A 22767-nucleotide genomic window follows, 5' to 3' on the forward strand; every position below is an offset into this window, starting at 1 on the left:
TTTCAGGGTCCCTCTCCCCATTTTTGGGGTCCCTCTCCCCATTTTCAGGGTCCCTCTCCCCATTTTTGGGGTCCCTCTCCCCATTTTCGGGGTCCCTCTGACACTTTTGGGGTCCCTCTCTCTCCATTTTTTGCCCCGTTTGAGCTGTCGGCGTCTGACATTTTTGGGGTCTCTCTCTCCATTTTTGGGGTCTCTCACCCCATTTTCGGGGTCCCTCTCCCCATTTTTGGGGTCCCTCTCCCCATTTTTGGGGTCTCTCTCCTCGTTTTTGGTTCAGTTTGATCTCTGACATTTTTGGGGTCTCTCTCCCCATTTTTGGGGTCCCTCTCTGTCCTTTTTGGGGTCTCTCTCCCCGAATTTGGGGTCCTCTCTCACTCATGATTTTTGGGGTCTCTCTCCCCATTTTCGGGGTCCCTCTCCCCCAATTTTGGGGTCTCTCTCCCCATTTTTGGCTCAGTTTGATCTCTGACATTTTTGGGGTCCCTCTGTCACTTTTGGGGTCCCTCTCTGACATTTTTGGGGTCCCTCTCCCCATTTTTGGGGTCCCTCTCCCCAGTTTCGGGGTCCCTCTCCCCAGTTTCGGGGTCCCTCTCCCCATTTTCGGGGTCTCTCTCCCCATTTTCGGGGTCCCTCTCCCCATTTTCGGGGTCTCTCTCCCCATTTTCGGGGTCTCTCTCCCCATTTTCGGGGTCCCTCTCCCCATTTTTGGGGTCCCTCTCCCCATTTTTGGGGTCCTTTTCCATTTTTTCCCCAGTTTGAGCTGTCGGCGTTCCCCCCGAACGCGCCGGCCGCCATGCGCGCGCCCCCTCCCCATTTTCGGGGTCTCTCTCCCCATTTTCGGGGTCCCTCTCTCCATTTTCGGGGTCCCTCTCCCCCATTTTTGGGGTCCCTCTCCCCGAATTTGGGCTCCTCTCTCACTCATGATTTTGGGGTCTCTCTCCCCATTTTTGGCGTCTCTCTGTCACTTTTGGGGTCTCTCTCCCCCATTTTCGGGGTCCCTCTCCCCATTTTCGGGGTCCCTCTCCCCATTTTCGGGGTCCCTCTCCCCATTTTTGGGGTCCTTTTCCATTTTTTCCGCAGTTTGAGCTGTCGGCGTTCCCCCCGAACGCTCCGGCCGCCACGTGCGCGCCCCCTCCCCGCTCCAAGGGTCCCTCTCCCCATTTTCGGGGTCCCTCTCCCCATTTTTGGGGTCCCTCTCCCCATTTTCGGGGTCCCTCTCCCCATTTTCGGGGTCCCTCTGTGATTTTTTCCCCAGTTTGAGCTGTCGGCGTTCCCCCCGAACGCGCCGGCCGCCATGCGCGCGCCCCCTCCCCGCTCCAAGGCCGCGCTGTCCGAGCGCGATTTCCTGGAGGCTCTGCCGGCCATGAACACCACGGCCACGGTGCTGGCCGTGCTCTGGGTGCTCAGGAACGAGCCCATGGACATGGTGAGACCCCTCCCCTAATTAGTGACCCGCCCCTGAGACCCCTCCCCAAATTAACCCCCCAAAATACCCTAAACCCACCCAAATCCAGCACAAATCCACCCAAAACTGACCCAAATCCACCCAAACCCGACCCATCCCCCTGCTCTGGGTGCTCAGGAACGAGCCCATGGACCTGGTGAGACCCCTCCCCAAATTAGTGACCCTCCCCCGAGACCCCTCCCCAAATTAATGAACCCCAAACCCACCCAAACCCACCCAAATCCACCCAAATCCACCCAAAACTGACCCAACCCGACCCCCTGGCCGTGCTCTGGGTGTCCAGGAACGAGCCCATGGACATGGTGAGACCCCTCCCCAAATTAGTGACCCTCCCCTGAGACCCCTCCCCAAATTACTGACCCTCCCTCGAGACCCCTCCCCAAATTAATGAACCCCAAACCCACCCAAATCCACCCAAATCCAGCCCAAATTCACCCAAAATGACCCAAATCCACCCAAAACTGACCTGACCCAACCCCCTGGCCGTGCTCTGGGTGCTCAGGATTGAGCCCATGGACATGGTGAGACCCCTCCCCTAATTAGTGACCCTCCCCTGAGACCCCTCCCCAAATTAACCCACCCAAAATGACCCAAACCCACCCAAAATGACCCAAATCCACCCAAAACTGACCCAAATCCACCCAAAACGAACCCATCCCTGAGCTCTGGGTGCTCAGGAACGAGCCCATGGACATGGTGAGACCCCTCCCCAAATTCATGACCCTCCCCCGAGACCCCTCCCCAACTTAACCCCCCCAAAATACCCCAAAACTGACCCAAATCCACCCAAAACTGACCCCAAAACTGACCCAAACCCACCCAAACCCGACCCATCCCCCTGCTCTGGGTGCTCAGGAACGAGCCCATGGACATGGTGAGACCCCTCCCCAAATTATTGAGACCCCTCCCCAAATTAATGAATCCCAAACCCACCCAAAACCAGCCAAAACCAGCCAAAACCCACCCAAAATGACCCAAACTGACCCAAATCCACCCAAACCCGACCCATCCCGCTGCTCTGGGTGCTCAGGAACGAGCCCATGGACATGGTGAGACCCCTCCCCAAATTAGTGACCCTCCCCTGAGACCCCTCCCCAAATTCATGAACCCCTCTGAGACCCCTCCCCAAATTAGTGACCCTCCCCTGAGACCCCTCCCCAAATTATTGACCCTCCCCCGAGACCCCTCCCCAAATTCACGGACCCCTCCCCAAAATAACGCAGCCAAACCCCGCCCCAGTGCTCCCAGTAACCCCAGTTTGCTCTCCCAGTCCCTCCCAGTCCCTCCCAGTCCCTCCCAGTCCTCCCAGTCCATCCCAGTAACGCCAGTTTGTCCCCCCAGCGCCCCCTGGGCCATTTCCCCATCATGTCCCAGTGCTCCCAGTCCCTCCCAGTCCCTCCCAGTAACCCCAGTTTCCTCTCCCAGTCCCTCCCAGTGCCCACCCAGTCCATCCCAGTCCCCCCCAGTTCCATCCCAGTCCCCCCCAGTCCCTCCTAGTTTGTCCCAGTCCATCCCAGTCCCCCCCAGTTCCCTCCCAGTCCATCCCAGTCCCCTCCCAGTCCCTCCCAGTGCTCCCAGTAACCCCAGTCTGTCCCTCCCATCACTCCCAGTCCCTCCCAGTGCTCCCAGTAACCCCAGTTTCCCCAGCGCCCCCTGGGCCATTACCCCAGTGCTCTCCCAGTCCCTCCCAGTCCCTCCCAGTCCCTCCCAGTCCCTCCCAGTCCCTCCCAGTAACTCCAGTTTGCTCTCCCAGTATTCCCAGTCCCTCCCAGTGCTCCCAGTAACCCCAGTCTGTTCCTCCCATCACTCCCAGTCCCTCCCAGTGCTCCCAGTAACCCCAGTTTGCTCTCCCAGTCCATCCCAGTCCCATCCCAGTGCCCACCCAGTCCCTCCCAGTCCCTCCCAGTAACCCCAGTCCATCCCAGTAACCCCAGTTTGCCCCCCCAGCGCCCCCTGGGCCATTACCCCATCACTCCCAGTCCCTCCCAGTGCTCCCAGTAACCGCAGTCTGTCCCTCCCATCACTCCCAGTCCCTCCCAGTCTCTCCCAGTAACCCCAGTTTCCTCTCCCAGTCCCTCCCAGTGCCCACCCAGTCCATCCCAGTCCCCCCCAGTTCCCTCCCAGTCCCTCCCAGTCCCTCCCAGTAACCCCAGTCTGTCCCTCCCATCACTCCAAGTCCCTCCCAGTCCCTCCCAGTAACCCCAGTTTCCTCTCCCAGTCACTCCCATCACTCCCAGTCCCTCCCAGTCCCTCCCAGTAACCCCAGTTTCCTCTCCCAGTCGCTCCCAGTCCCTCCCAGTAACCCCAGTTTCCTCTCCCAGTCACTCCCATCACTCCCAGTCCCTCCCAGTCCCTCCCAGTAACCCCAGTTTGCTCTCCCAGTATTCCCAGTCCCTCCCAGTAACCCCAGTTTGCTCTCCCAGTATTCCCAGTCCCTCCCAGTAACCCCAGTCTGTCCGTCCCATCACTCCCAGTCCCTCCCAGTCCCTCCCAGTCCCTCCCAGTCCATCCCAGTCCCTCCCAGTCCCATCCCAGTCCCTCCCAGTGCTCCCAGTCCCTCCCAGTAACCCCAGTTTGCTCTCCCAGTCCCTCCCAGTCCCTCCCAGTAACCCCAGTTTGCTCTCCCAGTCCCTCCCAGTAACCCCAGTCTGTCCCTCCCAGTCCCTCCCATCACTCCCAGTCCCTCCCAGTAACCCCAGTTTCCCCCAGCGCCCCCTGGGCCATTTCCCTAGTGTTCCCAGTAACCCCAGTTTGCTCTCCCAGTCCCTCCCAGTTCCTCCCAGTAACCCCAGTTTCCTCTCCCAGTCCCCCCCAGTCCCTCCCAGTAACCCCAGTTTGCTCTCCCAGTCCCTCCCAGTCCATCCCAGTCCCTCCCAGTCCCTCCCAGTAACCCCAGTTTGCTCTCCCAGTCCCTCCCAGTAACCCCAGTTTGCCCACCCAGTCCCTCCCAGTCCCTCCCAGTAACCCCAGTTTCCTCTCCCACTCCCTCCCAGTCCCTCCCAGTAACCCCAGTTTCCTCTCCCACTCCCTCCCAGTCCCTCCCAGTTCCCTCCCAGTCCCTCCCAGTCCCTCCCAGTCCCTCCCAGTCCCTTCCAGTAACCCCAGTTTACACTCCCATCACTCCCAGTCCCTCCCAGTCCCTCCCAGTCCCTCCCAGTGCTCCCAGTAACCCCAGTCTGTTCCTCCCATCACTCCCAGTCCCTCCCAGTGTTCCCAGTAACCCCAGTTTGCTCTCCCAGTCCCTCCCAGTCCCATCCCAGTCCCCCCCAGTCCCTCCCAGTAACCCCAGTTTGCTCTCCCAGTCCCATCCCAGTCCCTCCCAGTCACTCCCATCCCTCCCAGTTCCTCCCAGTAACCCCAGTTTGTACCCCAGCGTCCCCTGGGCCATTTCCCCATCATGTCCCAGTGCTCCCAGTCCCATCCCAGTTCCTCCCAGTCCCTCCCAGTCCCTCCCAGTCCCATCCCAGTCCCTCCCAGTCCCTCCCAGTCCCCTCCCAGTCCCTCCCAGTCCCATCCCAGTCCCTCCCAGTGCTCCCAGTAACCCCAGTTTCCCCAGCGCCCCCTGGGCCATTTCCCCGACCGTCACTCCCATCACTCCCAGTCCCTCCCAGTCCCTCCCAGTCCCTCCCAGTCCCTCCCAGTAACCCCAGTTTACACTCCCAGTATTCCCAGTCCCTCCCAGTAACCCCAGTTTCCTCTCCCAGTCCCTCCCAGTCCCCCACAGTCCCTACCAGTGCTCCCAGTAACCCCAGTCTGTCCCTCCCAGTCCCTCCCAGTAACCCCAGTTTCCTCTCCCAGTCCCTCCCAGTCCCTCCCAGTCCCTCCCAGTACTCCCAGTCCCTCCCAGTCACCCCAGTTTCCTCTCCCAGTATTCCCAGTGCTCCCAGTAACCCCAGTTTGCCCCCAGCGCCCCCTGGGCCATTTCCCCGACCATCACTCCCATCACTCCCAGTCCCTCCCAGTCCCTCCCAGTCCCTCCCAGTAACCCCAGTTTCCTCTCCCAGTCCCTCCCAGTCCCCCACAGTCCCTCCCAGTGCTCCCAGTAACCCCAGTCTGTCCCTCCCAGTCCCTCCCAGTAACCCCAGTTTCCTCTCCCAGTCCCTCCCAGTCCCTCCCAGTCCCTCCCAGTGCTCCCAGTAACCCCAGTTTCCTCTCCCAGTCCCTCCCAGTCCCTCCCAGTCCCTCCCAGTCCCTCCCAGTAACCCCAGTTTGCTCTCCCAGTCCCCCCCAGTCCCTCCCAGTAACCCCAGTTTACACTCCCAGTCCCTCCCATCACTCCCAGTCCCTCCCAGTCCCTCCCAGTAACCCCAGTCTGTCCCTCCCAGTCCCTCCCAGTCCCTCCCAGTCCCTCCCAGTAACCCCAGTCTGTCCCTCCCATCACTCCCAGTCCCTCCCAGTCCCTCCCAGTCCCTCCCAGTCACCCCAGTTTGCTCTCCCAGTATTCCCAGTCCCTCCCAGTAACCCCAGTTTACACTCCCAGTATTCCCAGTCCCTCCCAGTAACCCCAGTTCCCCCCCCAGCGCCCCCTGGGCCATTTCCCCGACCGTCACTTCACCGAGGGCGCCCCCCGGGCTCGGATCCGGCGCTTCCGGCGCCGCCTGCGCCGAATCTCCCGCGGGATCCGGGCCCGGAACGCGGCCCTGGAGCGGCCCTACCCCTACCTGGATCCCGAGCACATCGAGAACAGCGTGGCCATCTGAGACAGACCCAAAACTGCCCCAATTCACCCCAAAAACACCCCAAAAATATCACAGAAATATCACAAAAATATCCCAAAAATATCCTGAAAATAGCCCAAAAAACCACCCTAAAAATCACCCAAAAAAACCAGCCAAAAATGGCCCTGCCCCTACCTGGACCCCGAGAACATCGAGAACAGCGTGGCCATCTGAGACAGACCCAAAACTGCCCCAATTCACCCCAAAAACATCCCAAAAATATCACAGAAATATCCCAAAAATATCCCAAAAAACACTGCAAAATTATCCCAAAAAATATCCCAAAAGTCACCCAAAATCAGCCCAAACTGGCCCTGCCCCTACCTGGACCCCGAGCACATCGAGAACAGCGTGGCCATCTGAGACAGACCCAAAACTGCCCCAATTCACCCCAAAAACATCCCAAAAATATCACAAAATATCCCCAAAAATATCCCAAAAACAGCGAAAAATACAGCTCAAAAATATCCTGAAATATCCCAAAATTATACCAAAAAATCACCCAAAAATAGCCAAAAATGGTCCTGCCCCTACCTGGATCCCGAGCACATCCAGAACAGCGTGGCCGTCTGAGACAGACCCAAAACTGCCCCAATTCACCCCAAAAAACATCCCAAAAATATCACAGAAAATATCCCAGAACCAGCCAAAAATGCAGCTCAAAAATATCCCGAAAATAGCACAAAATACACCCAAAAAATATCCCAAAAATGGCCCTGCCTCTACCTGGACCCCGAGAACATCGAGAACAGCGTGGCCATCTGAGACAGACCCGAAACTGCCCCAATTCACCCCAAAAACACCCCAAAAATATCACAAAAATATCACAAAAAACAGCCAAAAAATATCCCAGAAACAGCGAAAAATACACCCAAAATACGGCCAAAAAATCACCCAAAAATAGCCAAAAATGGCCCTGCCCCTACCTGGACCCTGAGCACATTGAGAACAGCGTGGCCATCTGAGAGAGACCCAAAACTGCCCCAATTCACCCCAAAAACATCCCAAAAATATCACAAAAATATCCCAAAAATATCCCAAAAACATCCCAAAAATATCCCAGAAACAGACAAAAATACAGCTCAAAAATATCCTGAAATATCCCAAAATTATACCAAAAAATCACCCAAAAAATGGCCAAAAATGGTCCTGCCCCTACCTGGATCCTGAGAACATCGAGAACAGCGTGGCCATCTGAGACAGACCCAAAACTGCCCCAATTCACCCCAAAAACATCCCAAAAATATCCCAAAAATATCCCGAAAATATCCCCAAAAATATCCCAAAAATATCCTGAAAATAGCCCAAAAACCACCCAAAAAATCGCCCAAAATCAGCCCAAACCGGCCCTGCCCCAACCTGGATCCTGAGCACATCGAGAACAGCGTGGCCATCTGAGACAGACCCAAAACTGCCCCAATTCACCCCAAAAACATCCCAAAAATATCCCAAAAATATCCCAAAAATATCCCAGAAACAGACAAAAATACAGCTCAAAAATATCCTGAAATATCCCAAAATTATACCAAAAAATCACCCAAAAAATAGCCAAAAATGGTCCTGCCCCTACCTGGATCCTGAGAACATCGAGAACAGCGTGGCCATCTGAGACAGACCCAAAACTGCCCCAATTCACCCCAAAAACATCCCAAAAATATCCCAAAAATATCACAGAAATATCCCAAAAATATCCCAAAAATATCCTGAAAATAGCCCAAAAAACCACCCTAAAAATCACCCAAAAAATGGCCAAAAATGGTCCTGCCCCTACCTGGACCCCGAGAACATCGAGAACAGCGTGGCCATCTGAGACAGACCCAAAACTGCCCCAATTCACCCCAAAAACATCCCAAAAATATCACAAAAACATCCCAAAAAACACTGCAAAATTATCCCAAAAATAACGCAAAATACACCCAAAAAATACAGCCCAAAAATATCCCAAAAAATGGCCAAAAATGGTCCTGCCCCTACCTGGATCCTGAGAACATCGAGAACAGCGTGGCCATCTGAGAGAGACCCAAAACTGCCCCAATTCACCCCAAAAATATCCCAAAAATATCCCAAAAATATCCCAAAAATATCACAAAAATATCCCAAAAATATCCCAAAAAATATCCCAGAAACAGCGAAAAATACACCCAAAATACGGCCAAAAAATATCCCAAAAATAGCCAAAAATGGTCCTGCCCCTACCTGGATCCTGAGAACATCGAGAACAGCGTGGCCATCTGAGACAGACCCAAAACTGCCCCAATTCACCCCAAAAATATCCCAAAAATATCCACAAAATATCCCAAAAATATCCTGAAAATAGCCCAAAAAACCACCCTAAAAATCACCCCAAAAATGGCCAAAAACGGCCCTGCCCCTACCTGGACCCCGAGCACATCGAGAACAGCGTGGCCATCTGAGACAGACCCGAAACTGCCCCAATTCACCCCAAAAACACCCCAAAAATATCACAAAAATATCACAAAAATATCCCAAAAAACACTGCAAAATTATCCCCAAAAATATCCCAAAAGTCACCCAAAATCAGCCCAAACTGGCCCTGCCCCTACCTGGACCCCGAGAACATCGAGAACAGCGTGGCCATCTGAGACAGACCCAAAACTGCCCCAATTCACCCCAAAAATATCCCAAAATATCCCCAAAATATCCCAAAACCAGCGAAAAATACACCCAAAATACGGCCAAAAAATATCCCAAAAATAGCCAAAAATGGTCCTACCCCTACCTGCACCCTGAGAACATCGAGAACAGCGTGGCCATCTGAGACAGACCCAAAACTGCCCCAATTCACCCCAAAAACATCCCAAAAATATCCCAAAATATCACAAAAAACGCTGCAAAATTATCCTGAAAATAACACAAAATACACCCAAAAAATAGCACAAAAATATCCCAAAAATAGCCGAAAACGGCCCTGCCCCTACCTGGATCCTGAGAACATCGAGAACAGCGTGGCCATCTGAGACAGACCCAAAACTGCCCCAATTCACCCCAAAAACATCCCAAAAATATCACAAAAATATCACAAAAATATCCTGAAAATAGCACAAAAACAGCGAAAAATATATCCCAAAAATATCCAAAAAAAATAGCCAAAAATGGCCCTGCCCCTACCTGGATCCTGAGAACATCGAGAACAGCGTGGCCATCTGAGAGAGACCCAAAACTGCCCCAATTCACCCCAAAAATATCCCCAAAATATCCCCAAAATATCCCCAAAATATCCCCAAAATATCCCAAAACCAGCGAAAAATACACCCAAAAAATAGCACAAAATACAGCCAAAAAATATCCCAAAAATAGCCAAAAATGGTCCTGCCCCTACCTGGACCCCGAGAACATCGAGAACAGCGTGGCCATCTGAGACAGACCCAAAACTGCCCCAATTCACCCCAAAAACATCCCAAAAATATCACAAAAATATCCTAAAAATATCCTGAAAATAGCACAAAAAACCACGCTAAAAATCACCCAAAATCAGCCCAAACCGGCCCTGCCCCAACCTGGATCCTGAGCACATCGAGAACAGCGTGGCCATCTGAGACAGACCCAAAACTGCCCCAATTCACCCCAAAAACATCCCAAAAATATCACAAAAACAGCGAAAAATGCAGCTCAAAAATATCCTGAAATATCCCAAAATTATACCAAAAAATCACCCAAAAATAGCCAAAAATGGCCCTACCCCGACCTGGATCCCGAGCACATCGAGAACAGCGTGGCCATCTGAGACAGACCCAAAACTGCCCCAATTCACCCCAAAAATATCCCAAAAATATCCCAAAAATATCCCAAAAATATCCCAAAAATATCCCAAAAATATCCCAGAAACAGCACAAAAATATCCCAAAAATACCACCAAAATATCCCAAAAAAACACCCCCAAAATATCCCAAAACCAGCTAAAAAACCACCCCAAAAATATCCTGAAATATCCCAAAACCATGCCGAAAATATCCCAGAAATAGCCCAAAATCAGCCCAAAAATATCCCAAAAACACCTCAAAAACACCCCAAAAAAACACCCCAAAATCACCCCAAAAATATCCCAAAAACAGCCCAAAATCACCCCAAAAATATCCCAAAAATATCCTGAAAATAGCCCAAAAAAAACCCCAAAAATATCCCAAAACCAGCTAAAAAACCACCCCAAAAATATCCTGAAATATCCCAAAAACCACCCCGAAAATATCCCAGAAATAGCCCAAAATCAGCCCAAAAATATCCCAAAACCAGCCCAAAAAAACACCCCAAAATCACCCCAAAAATATCCCAAAAACAGCCCAAAAAACCACCCCAAAATCACCCCAAAAATATCCCAAAAACAGCCAAAAAAACACCCCAAAATCACCCCAAAAATATCCCAAAATCACCCCAAAGTTCCCCAAAAATCACCCCAAAAATATCCCAAAAACAGCCCAAAAAACCACCCCAAAATCACCCCAAAAATATCCCCAAAACAGCCCAAAAAACACCCCAAAATCACCCCAAAAATGTCCCAAAATCACCCCAAAGTTCCCCAAAAATCACCCCAAAAATATCCCAAAAACAGCCCAAAAATCACCCCCAAAATCACCCCAAAAATATCCCAAAAACAGCCAAAAAAACACCCCAAAATCACCCCAAAAATATCCCAAAAATGGCCCAAAAAACACCCCAAAATCACCCCCAAAACATCCCAAAAATATCCCACAACCAGCCCAAAAAACCACCCCAAAATCACCCCAAAAAAATCCCCAAAAACACCCAAAAATCATCCCAAAATCACCCCAAAAATATCCCAAAATCACACCAAAAATATCCCCAAAACAGCCCAAAAAAACACCCCAAAATCACCCCAAAAATATCCCAAAAAAGCCCAAAATCACCCCAAAAATATCCCAAAAACACCTCAAAAACACCCCAAAAATATCCCAAAATCACCCCAAGATCACCCCAAAAATATCCCAAAAACAGCCAAAAAAACCCCCAAAATCACCCCAAAAATATCTCAAAAAGCCACCCCAAAATCACCCCAGAAATATCCCAAAACCAGCTAAAAAAGCACTCCCAAAAATATCCTGAAATATCCCAAAAACCACCCCGAAAATATCCCAGAAATAGCCCAAAATCACCCCAAAAATATCCCAAAAACACCCCAAAAAAACACCCCAAAATCACCCCAAAAATATCCCAAAAAACAGCCCAAAACCACCCCAAAATCACCCCAAAAATATCCCAAAAAGCCACCCCAAAATCACCCCAAAATATCCCAAAACCAGCTAAAAAACCACCCCAAAAATATCCTGAAATATCCCAAAAACCACCCCGAAAATATCCCAGAAATAGCCCAAAATCAGCCCAAAAATACCTCAAAAACAGCCCAAAAAACCACCCCAAAATCACCCCAAAAATATCCCAAAAATATCCTGAAAATAGCCCAAAAAAACCACCCCAAAAATATCCCAAAACCAGCTAAAAAAGCACCCCAAAAATATCCTGAAATATCCCAAAAACCACCCCGAAAATATCCCAGAAATAGCCCAAAATCACCCCAAAAATATCCCAAAAACACCTCAAAAACACCCCAAAAATATCCCCAAAACAACCCAAAAACACCCCAAAATCACCCAAAAAAACCACCCCAAAATCAGCCCAAAAATATCCCAAAACCAGCCCAAAAAAACACCCCAAAATATCCCAAAATCACCCCAAAAATATCCCAAAATACTCCCCAAAAACCACACCAAAAATGTCCCAGAATCACCCAAAATTACCCAAAACAGCCCCAAAATTACCCAAAATCACCCAAAGTTTCCCAAACTTACCCAAAACACCCCAAAATGACCCAAAATCACCCCCAAAATTACCAAAAATACCCCAAAATTACCCAAAATCACCCCAAAATTACCCAGAATTACCAAAATTACCCAAAATCACCCCAAAATTATCCAGAATTACCAAAATTGCCCCAAATTACCCAAAGTTTCCCAAAATGACCCAAACCAGCCCAAAATGACCCAAAATCACCCAAAGTTACCCCAGGATCGAGAGCAGCATCGCCATGGTGGGGGGAGGTGTGACCAGTATGGAACTGGTCTGTACTGGTCTGTACTGGGAGCTGTTACTGGTCTGAACTGGTCTGTACTGGGAGCTGTTACTGGTGTGTACTGGGAGTCATTACTGGTGTGTACTGGTCTGTACTGGGAGCTGTTACTGGTCTGTACTGGTCTGTACTGGTCTGTACTGGTCTGTACTGGGAGCTGTCACTGGTCTGTACTGGGAGCTGTCACTGGTCTGTACTGGGAGCTGTTACTGGTCTGTACTGGTCTGTACTGGTCTGTACTGGTCTGTACTGGGAGCTGTCACTGGTCTGTACTGGGAGCTGTCACTGGTCTGTACTGGGAGATGTTACTGGTCTGTACTGGGAGCTGTTACTGGTCTCTACTGGAAGCCGTTACTGGTCTATACTGGTCTGGACTGGTCTGTACTGGGAGCCGTTACTGGTCTGTACTGGTCTATACTGGTCCGTACTGGTCTGTACTGGTCCATACTGGTCCATACTGGTCTGTACTCGTCCATACTGGTCCGTACTGGTCCATACTGGTCTGTACTGGTCTGTACTGGTCCATACTGGTCTGTACTCGTCCATACTGGTCCATACTGGTCCATACTGGTCCATACTGGTCTGTACTGGTCCATACTGGTCTGTACTGGTCTGTACTGGTCTGTACTGGTGTCAATAAAGGTGTCGGTGAAGCAGTGTCTGTGTGGGGGAAGGGCACTGGGCATACTGGGATGGACTGGGAGGGACTGGGATGGACTGGGATGGAACTGGGAGGGACTGGGAGGGACTGGGATGGACTGGGATGGACTGGGATGGAACTGGGATGGACTGGGGTTAACTGGGATGGACTGGGATGGACTGGGATGGACTGGGCTGAACTGGGCGGGACTGGGATGGACTGGGATGGACTGGAGTTAACTGGGATGGACTGGGATGGACTGGGATGGACTGGAGTTAACTGGGATGGAACTGGGATGGACTGGGATGGACTGGGGTTAACTGGGATGGAACTGGGATGGACTGGGATGGACTGGGGTTAACTGGGATGGACTGGGATGGATTGGGATGGACTGGGATGGACTGGGATGGAACTGGGCTGAACTAGGATTGGTACTGGGATGGACTGGGGTGAACTGGGATGGAAGTGGGATGGACTGGGGTTAACTGGGATTAGTACTGGGATGGACTGGGATGGAACTGGGATGGAACTGGGGCAGGGGGCAGCCCCAGTGTCGCAGCTGGGATGAACTGGGCTGAACTGGGATGGACTGGGGTTAACTGGGATGGACTGGGACTAACTGGGCTGAACTGGGATGGACTGGGCGGGACTGGTGCGGGGGTGGCTGAGGCCGGCAGGGCTGGAACTGGTCGGACTGGGAGCGGTGGCGAAACTGGGATGGAACTGGGAGGGAACTGGGAGGGACTGGGAGGAACTGGGACATTCCTGAGGCCGGGAGCGCCCCGACCGGCCGGACTGGGAGCACTGGGATGGACTGGGAGGGACTGGGATGGACTGGGAGGGGACTGGGATGAACTGGGAGGGGACTGGGATGAACTGGGAGGGGACTGGGATGAACTGGGAGGGGACTGGGATGAACTGGGAGGGACTGGGCGGGGACTGGGCGGGGACTGGGCGGGGCCAGAGCAGAACCGTGAGGAAACTGGGCGGGAATTGGGAGGGAACTGGGAGGGAACTGGGCGGAACTGGGCGGGACTGGGAGGAACTGGGCGGGACTGGGCGGGACTGGGATGGACTGGGAGGGGACTGGGAGGGACTGTGGGGAACTGGGAGGGACTGGGACGAACTGGGACGAACTGGGAGCACTGGGAGCAGCCGCGCCCGAGGGATCCGAACCGGCCGAGAGACCCCGAGGGACCCCCCAGGACCGGGAGACCCCCAGGGACCCCCAGGGACCCCAAAACCCCCCGGGACCCCCCAAAAAACCCCTCGGGATCCCCCCGGGACCCCCAAAAAAACCCCCGGGACCCCCCCCAAAAATCCCGGAGATCCCAAAAACCCCCCCGGACCCCCCAAAACCCCCCCGGGGACCCCCCAAGGACCCCCCAAACCCCCCCGGGATCCCCCCCAGAAATCCCCGGGGATCCCCAAGGGACCCCCCAAAAATCCAGAGGGACTTCAGGGACCCCCCAAAAAAACCCCCCGGGACCCCCCCCCCAAAACCCCCGGGGACCCCCAGGACCGGGAGACCCCCAGGGACTCCCCAAAAATCCCCCGGGACCCCCCAAAACCCCCCGGGATCCCCCAAAACCCCCCGGGATCCCCCCCAAAAATCCCGGGGACCCCCAAAAAACCCCCCGGCGACCCCCCCCAAAACCCCCCGGGACCCCCCCCAAAAACCCCCTGGGACCTCCCCCAAAAATTCCGGGGACCCCAAAACCCCCGGGACCCCCCAAAACCCCCCCGGGATCCCCCCAAAAACCCCCTGGGACCTCCCCCAAAAATCCCGGGGACCCCAAAACCCCCCCAAGGATCCCCCCCAAAACCCCCAGGGACCCCCCCAAAAAACCCTCAGGGACCCCAAAACCCCCCCAGGGAGCCCCCAAAATCCCCAGGGACCCCCCTAAAAATCCTCAGGGACCCCCAAAACCCCTCGGGACCCCCCCCAAAAGTCCCCGGGACCCCCAAAAACTCCCGGAACCCCCCCCCAAAAACCCCTCGGGACCCCCCCCAAAAATCCCCGGGGACCCCAAAAACACCCGGGACCCCCCCAAACCCTCCAGGGACCCCCCCCCCCAAAAATCCTCAGGGACCTCAAAACCTCCCAGGAGACCCCCAGGGACCCCCCAAAAACCCCCAGAGACCCCAAAAAACCCACGGGACCCCCCCAAACCCTCCAGGGACCCCCCCTAAAAAAACCCCAGGACCCCCCCAAACTCTCAGGGATCCCCAGGGACCCCCCCAAAATTTTCCAGGGACCTCAAAACCCCCCAGGGACCCCCCGGAAATCCTCAGGGACCCCCAAAACCCCACAAGGACCCCCAGGGACCCCCCCAAAAAGGCCCTGAGTGACCCCTGAGTGACCCCTGAGTGACCCCTTGACCCCTGAGTGACCCCTTGACCCCTAAGTGAACTTTAGTGACCCTGGGTGACCCCTGAGTGACCCCTGAGTGACCCCTGAGTGACCCCTTAGTGACCATTAGTGACCCCTGAGTGACCCCTTGACCCCTGAGTGACCCCCGAGTGACCCCTAAGTGACCCCTTGACCCCTAAGTGACCTTTAGTGACCCCTGAGTGACCCCTGAGTGACCCCTTGACCCCTGAGTGACCCCTTGACCCCTAAGTAACCCCTAAGTGACCCCTGAGTGACCCTGCGTGACCCCTGGGTAACCCCTGACCCCTAAGTGACCCCTGAGTGACCCCTGACCCCCGAGTGACCCCCGAGTGACCCCTGACCCCTAAGTGACCCCTGGGTAACCCCTGACCCCTAAGTGACCCCTAAGAGACCCCTGAGTGACCCTTGACCCCCGAGTGACCCCGGGTGACCCCTTGACCCCCGAGTGACCCCGGCTGACCCCGGCGATGTCCGGCGGGGGTGGGGGAGGGGCTCGGTACCGCCTGGGGGTGACCACGGGTGAGGAGTGGGGGGGGGGCACCCTGGGGACGGTGACGGTGACACTGGAGGGGACAGCGGGGGTGGCACCGGGCTGGCAGCTGGGCTGGCCCCGGCACCGCCTGCGGCCCGGCTCGGTGAGTGCTGGGAGGGACTGGGAGGGACTGGGATATACTGGGAATGCACTGGGATGGACTGGGAGGGACTGGGAATGGGACTGGGAATGGGACTGGGATATACTGGGTTATACTGGGAGGGGACAGCGGGGGTGGCACCAGGCTGGCAGCTGGGCTGGCCCCGGCACCGCCTGCGGCCCGGCTCGGTGAGCACTGGGAGGGACTGGGATATACTGGGATATACTGGGATATACTGGGAATGGTACTGGGTTATACTGGGTTATACTGGGTTATACTGGGTTATACTGGGTTATACTGGGAGGGGACAGCGGGGGTGGCACCGGGCTGGCAGCTGGGCTGGCCCCGGCACCGCCTGCGGCCCGGCTCGGTGAGCGCTGGGACATACTGGGATATACTGGGAGGGACTGGGATATACTGGGTTATACTGGGTTATACTGGGATAAACTGGGTTATACTGGGTTATACTGGAGGGGACAGCGGGGGTGGCACCGGGCTGGCAGCTGGGCTGGCCCCGGCACCGCCTGCGGCCCGGCTCGGTGAGCACTGGGATGGACTGGGATATACTGGGATATACTGGGTTATACTGGGTTATACTGGGTTATACTGGGTTATACTGGGAGGGGACAGCGGGGGTGGCACCGGGCTGGCAGCTGGGCTGGCCCCGGCACCGCCTGCGGCCCGGCTCGGTGAGCGCTGGGACGGACTGGGATATACTGGGATATACTGGGATATACTGGGAATGGGATTGGGGGGGACTGGGTTATACTGGGTTATACTGGGTTATACTGGTGGGGACAGCGGGGGTGGCACCGGGCTGGCAGCTGGGCTGGCCCCGGCACCGCCTGCGGCCCGGCTCGGTGAGTGCTGGGACATACTGGGTTATACTGGGATATACTGGGAATGGGACTGGGAGGGACTGGGAGGGACTGGGAGGGACTGGGATGGGACTGCGAGGGACTGGGAGGGGACTGGGTTATACTGGGATATACTGAGATAAACTGGGAGGGACTGGGAGGGATTGGGATGGACTGGAATGGGATTGGGAGGGACTGGGATATACTGGGATATACTGGGAATGGACTGGGAGGGACTGGGAGGGACTGGGAGGGACTGGGATGCAGGTGACACACAGGTGACACTCAGGTGACACTCAGGTGACACTCAGGTGACACAGGTGACACAGGTGACACAGGTGACACTCAGGTGACACAGGTTATACAGGTGACCCAGGTCACACAAGTGACACAGGTGACACAGGTGACACAGGTGACACAGGTGTGACACACAGGTGTGACACAGGTGATACAGGTGACACTCAGGTGTCACAGGTGACACAGGTGACACACAGGTGACACCCAGGTGACACTCAGGTGTGACACAGGTGATACAGGTGACACAGGTGACACAGGTGTGACACAGGTGTCCCTGTCACAGACACTGTGGGTGACACAGGTGACACAGGTGACCCAGGTGACACACAGGTGACACTCAGGTGTGACACAGGTGATACAGGTGACCCAGGTGTGACACAGGTGTCCCCTCCCAGACGCTGTGGCTGGAGGTGACCTGTCCCCGCCCCTTGGGGACACTGCTGTGCCTGTCACAGACACTGTGGGTGACACAGGTGACACAGGTGACCCAGGTGACACTCAGGTGACACAGGTGACCCAGGTGTGACACAGCTGTCCCCTCCCAGACCCTGTGGCTGGAGGTGACCTGTCCCCGCCCCTTGGGGACACTGCTGTGCCTGTCACAGACACTGGGGGTGACACAGGTGACACAGGTGACACAGGTGTGACACAGGTGACACAGGTGACACAGGTGACACAGGTGACACTCAGGTGACACAGGTGACACTCAGGTGACACACAGGTGACACAGGTGACACACAGGTGACACACAGGTGACACAGGTGACCCAGGTGACCCAGGTGACCCAGGTGTGACACAGGTGTCCCCTCCCAGACGCTGTGGCTGGAGGTGACCTGTCCCCGCCCCTTGGGGACACTGCTGTGCCTGTTACAGACACTGTGGGTGACACAGGTGACACAGGTGACACTCAGGTGACACACAGGTGACACAGGTGACACAGGTGACACAGGTGACACTCAGGTGACACACAGGTGACACTCAGGTGACACACAGGTTACACAGGTGACACAGGTGTGACACAGGTGACACACAGGTGACACAGGTGTGACACAGGTGACACAGGTGACACAGGTGACACTCAGGTGACACACAGGTGACACAGGTGACACAGGTGACGCACAGGTGACACAGGTGTGACACAGGTGACACAGGTGACACAGGTGACACAGGTGACACTCAGGTGACACAGGTGACCCAGGTGTGACACAGATGTCCCCTCCCAGACGCTGTGGCTGGAGGTGACCTGTCCCCGCCCCTTGGGGACACTGCTGTGCCTGTCACAGACACTGTGGGTGACACAGGTGACACAGGTGACACACAGGTGACACAGGTGTGACACAGGTGACACAGGTGACACAGGTGACACTCAGGTGACACTCAGCTGTCCCCTCCCAGACCCTGTGGCTGGAGGTGACCTGTCCCCGCCCCTTGGGGACACTGCTGTGCCTGTCACAGACACTGGGGGTGACACAGGTGACACAGGGGACACAGGTGACACAGGTGACACACAGGTGACACACAGGTGACATTCAGGTGACACACAGGTGACACTCAGGTGACACAGGTGACCCAGGTGACACAGGTGTCCCTGTCACAGACACTGTGGGTGACACAGGTGACACAGGTGACACACAGGTGTGACAGGTGTGACACAGGTGACACAGGTGACACACAGGTGACACAGGTGACACAGGTGACACAGGTGTGACACAGGTGTCCCCTCCCAGACGCTGTGGCTGGAGGTGACCTGTCCCCGCCCCTTGGGGACACTGCTGTCCCTGCGCCTGCACAAGGAGCCGCTGCTGTCCCTTGTCCCCGACCGCTGGTTCTGCGCCAGCGTCACCGTCACCGGGCCCCTCCCCGGGGACACGGCTGGGGACACCCAGGGGGACACCCGGGACCTCGGGGACACCCAGGGGGACGTGCGGGACCTCGGGGACGGCGTTGGGGACAGTGGGGACAGCGATGGGGACGTCCCCACGGCCGTCTTCCCCTGCCACCGCTGGGTGGAGAGCGGCGAGGTGGAGCTGTACGAGGGGACAGGTACGGGGACAGAGATGGGGACAGGGGGACATCGGGGGGACAGGGGGGACATTGGGGACAGTGGGGAAAATGGGGAGATTGGGGACATTGGGGGGTTGGGGACAGTGGGGACATTGGGGACATTGGGGACATTGGGGACATTGGGGACATTGGGGACATTGGAGGGATTGGGGACATTGGGGACAGGGGGGACATTGGGGACAGGGGGGACAGTGGGGGGATCAGGGGGACAGGGGGGACATTGGGGGACATCGGGGACAGGTACGGGGACATTTGGGACAGTAGGGACATTGGGGACATTGGGGACACTGGGGACATTGGGGACATTGGGGACAGTGGGGACAGTGGGGACAGTGGGGACAGTGGGGACGGGGGGTGATTTGGGACACTGGGGACATCGGGGACATTGGGGACAGGGGGGACATTGGGGGACACTGGGGATAGCAATGGGGACATTGGGGACATTGGAGACATTGGGGGGATTGGGGACATTGGGGACATTTGGGGACATTGGGGGGGTTGGGGACAGTGGGGACATTGGGGACAGTGGGGACAGTGGGGACATTGGGGGAGTTGGGGACAGAGGGGACAGTGGGGACATTGGGGACACTGGGGACATTGGGGACATTGGGAACATCAGGTTCCTTCACCATGTCCACATTAATGTCCCCACGGATGTCCCCAAGGTCCCCCAGTGTCCCCAATCCCTTTTTTCCCATTTTTTCTCATTTCCCCCCCCATTTTCGCTCCATGTCCCCAACGTCCCCAAAATGTCCCAAACATCCCAAGTCCCTTCAATGTCCCCAATGTCCCCAAAACCCCCAGTGTCCCAAATGTCCCCAGATTCCCAAAAAATGTCTCCAATCCTCCAACGTCCCCAATCCCCCCACTGTCCCCAATGTCCCCAATGTCCCCAATCCCCCAATCCCCCCAATGTCCCCAATGTCCCCGTGTCCCCAATCCCCCCAATGTCCCCAGCGGTGTCCCCAACGCTGTCCCTGTGTCCCCAGTGTCCCCACTGTCCCCAATCCCCAACTGTCCCCAATGTCCCCACTGTCCCCAATGTCCCCAATGTCCCCAATCCCCCCAATCCCCCCAATGTCCCCACTGTCCCCAACGCTGTCCCCACTGTCCCCAATCCCCCCAGTGTCCCCAATGTCCCCAATGTCCCCACTGTCCCCAATGTCCCCAATGTCCCCAATCTCCCCAACACTGTCCCCAGTGTCCCCAACGCTGTCCCCAATGTCCCTATTGTCCCCATTGTCCCCAATCCCCCCAGTGTCCCCAATGTCCCCAATGTCCCCAATCCCCCCACTGTCCCCAATGTCCCCAACGCTGTCCCCACTGTCCCCTCTGTCCCCAGCCCGCACCCCCCGTGAGGCCGCCCGGGTGCCGCAGCTGCTGCAGCAGCGCCGGAAGGAGCGGAGAGAGCGACGGGAGAGCTTCGAGTGCGGACTGGGACGGACTGGGAGGGACTGGGAGGGACTGGGAGGGACTGGGAGGGACTGGGAGGGGATTGGGAGGGAGTGGGAGGGACTGGGAGGGAGTGGGAGGGACTGGGATGGGACTGGGAGGGACTGGGAGGGACTGGGAGGGGACTGGGAGAGACTGGGAGGGACTGGGAGGGACTGGGAGGGACTGGGAGGGAACTGGGGGGGAGTGGGAGGGACTGGGGGGGACTGGGAGGGACTGGGATGGGACTGGGAGGGGACTGGGAGGGACTGGGAGGGACTGGGGGGGACTGGGAGGGGACTGGGAGGGACTGGGGGGGACTGGGAGGGACTGGGAGGGGACTGGGAGGGACTGGGGGGGACTGGGAGGGACTGGGAGGGACTGGGAGGGACTGGGAGGGGATTGGGAGGGACTGGGAGGGACTGGGATGGGATTGGGAGGGACTGGGACAAACTGGGAGGGACTGGGAGGGACTGGGAGGGGACTGGGAGGGACTGGGAGGGACTGGGAGGGACTGGGAGGGGATTGGGAGGGACTGGGAGGGAGTAGGATGGGATTGGGGGGCACTGGGAGGGACTGGGGGGAGTGGGAGGGGATTGGGAGGGGACTGGGAGGGACTGGGAGGGACTGGGAGGGACTGGGAGGGACTGGGAGGGGATTGGAGGGACTGGGAGGGACTGGGAGGGGACTGGGAGGGACTGGGAGGGGATTGGAGGGACTGGGAGGGACTGGGAGGGACTGGGAGGGACTGGGAGGGGATTGGAGGGACTGGGAGGGACTGGGATGGGACTGGGAGGGACTGGGAGGGACTGGGAGGGACTGGGATGGGATTGGGAGGGACTGGGAGGGAGTGGGAATGGGACTGGGAGGGACTGGGAGGGGAATGGGAGGGACTGGGAGGGACTGGGAGGGACTGGGATGGGATTGGGAGGGACTGGGAGGGAGTGGGAATGGGACTGGGAGGGACTGGGAGGGGAATGGGAGGGACTGGGAGGGACTGGGAGGGACTGGGAGGGACTGAGAGGGACTGGGAGGGACTGGGAGGGACTGGGGGGGACTGGGAGGGACTGGGAGGGAGTGGGATGGGACTGGGAGGGACTGGGAGGGACTGGGAGGGACTGAGAGGGACTGGGATGGGACTGGGAGGGACTGGGAGGGACTGGGGGGGACTGGGAGGGACTGGGAGGGACTGGGAGGGACTGGGGGGGACTGGGAGGGACTGGGAGGGGACTGGGAGGGACTGGGAGGGACTGGGAGGGAGTGGGAGGGACTGGGAGGGAACTGGGAGGGACTGGGAGGGAGTGGGAGGGACTGGGAGGGAACTGGGAGGGACTGGGAGGGACTGGGAGGGACTGGGAGGGAACTGGGAGGGACTGGGAGGGACTGGGAGGGACTGGGAGGGACTGGGAGGGTCAATGGTCGCCAATGGTCACTGTTGGTCACTGATGGTCACCAGTGGTCACTCTGTCCATGTGGGCTCTGGGGTCACTCGTGGTCACTCTGGTCACTCTGGTCACTCTGGTCACTCTCTCCAGGTGGTCACTCGTGGTCCCTCGTGGTCACTCTGGTCACTGTTGGTCACTCTGGTCACTCTGGTCACTCTGGTCACTCGTGGTCACTCTGGTCACTCTGGTCACTCTGGTCCCTCGTGGTCACTCTGGTCACTCTGGTCACTCACGGTCACTCGTGGTCACTCTCTCCAGGTGGTCACTCTGGTCACTCTGGTCACTCTCTCCAGGTGGTCACTCTGGTCACTCTGGTCACTCAGTGGTCACTCTGGTCACTCTGATCACTCTGGTCACTCTGGTCACTCTGGTCACTCTGGTCACTCAGTGGTCACTCTGGTCACTCTGGTCACTCTGGTCACTCTGGTCACTCTCTCCAGGTGGTCACTCTGGTCACTCTGGTCACTCAGTGGTCACTCTGGTCACTCTGGTCACTCTGGTCACTCTGGTCACTCTGGTCACTCTCTCCAGGTGGTCACTCGTGGTCACTCTGGTCACTCAGTGGTCACTCTGGTCACTCTGGTCACTCTGGTCACTCTGGTCACTCAGTGGTCACTCATGGTCACTCGTGGTCACTCTGGTCACTCTGGTCACTCTGGTCACTCTCTCCATGTGGTCACTCTGGTCACTCTGGTCACTCAGTGGTCACTCAGTGGTCACTCT

The 22767-nt window shown here is 56.4% G+C and overlaps 2 protein-coding genes across 8 annotated transcripts in view; both read left to right on the top strand.

The window, feature by feature from the left end:
* Nucleotides 1–6652, top strand: part of LOC311164856 (polyunsaturated fatty acid lipoxygenase ALOX15B-like) — a 43885-nt gene extending 37233 nt beyond the window's left edge. For 6 of the 7 annotated variants that reach the window (XM_084224484.1, XM_084224483.1, XM_084224485.1 and 3 more), the window contains 2 exons: nt 1256–1426; nt 5986–6652. In XM_084224484.1, coding sequence (XP_084080610.1) covers nt 1256–1426; nt 5986–6165 — 351 coding nt within the window. In that variant the 3' untranslated portion in view covers nt 6166–6652. Of the gene's footprint in view, nt 1–1255; nt 1427–5985 lie in introns of those variants that run through there. The other variant, XM_084224489.1, reaches the window with a different exon arrangement.
* A 9133-nt stretch (nt 6653–15785) lies between these two features.
* The window catches only part of LOC311164848 (polyunsaturated fatty acid lipoxygenase ALOX15B-like), a gene marked incomplete at both ends in the record, with an annotated part of 30194 nt that continues 23212 nt past the window's right edge, over nt 15786–22767 (top strand). Inside the window, 3 exons of the mRNA XM_084224475.1 lie at nt 15786–15953; nt 18832–19147; nt 20511–20595. Of these exons, the coding sequence (XP_084080601.1) occupies nt 15786–15953; nt 18832–19147; nt 20511–20595 (569 nt within the window). The remainder of the gene's footprint in view (nt 15954–18831; nt 19148–20510; nt 20596–22767) is intronic.

Source organism: Fringilla coelebs (genome assembly GCF_963513975.1).
Source record: "Fringilla coelebs genome assembly, chromosome: 38".
In the NCBI taxonomy this organism is placed as follows: domain Eukaryota; kingdom Metazoa; phylum Chordata; class Aves; order Passeriformes; family Fringillidae; genus Fringilla; species Fringilla coelebs.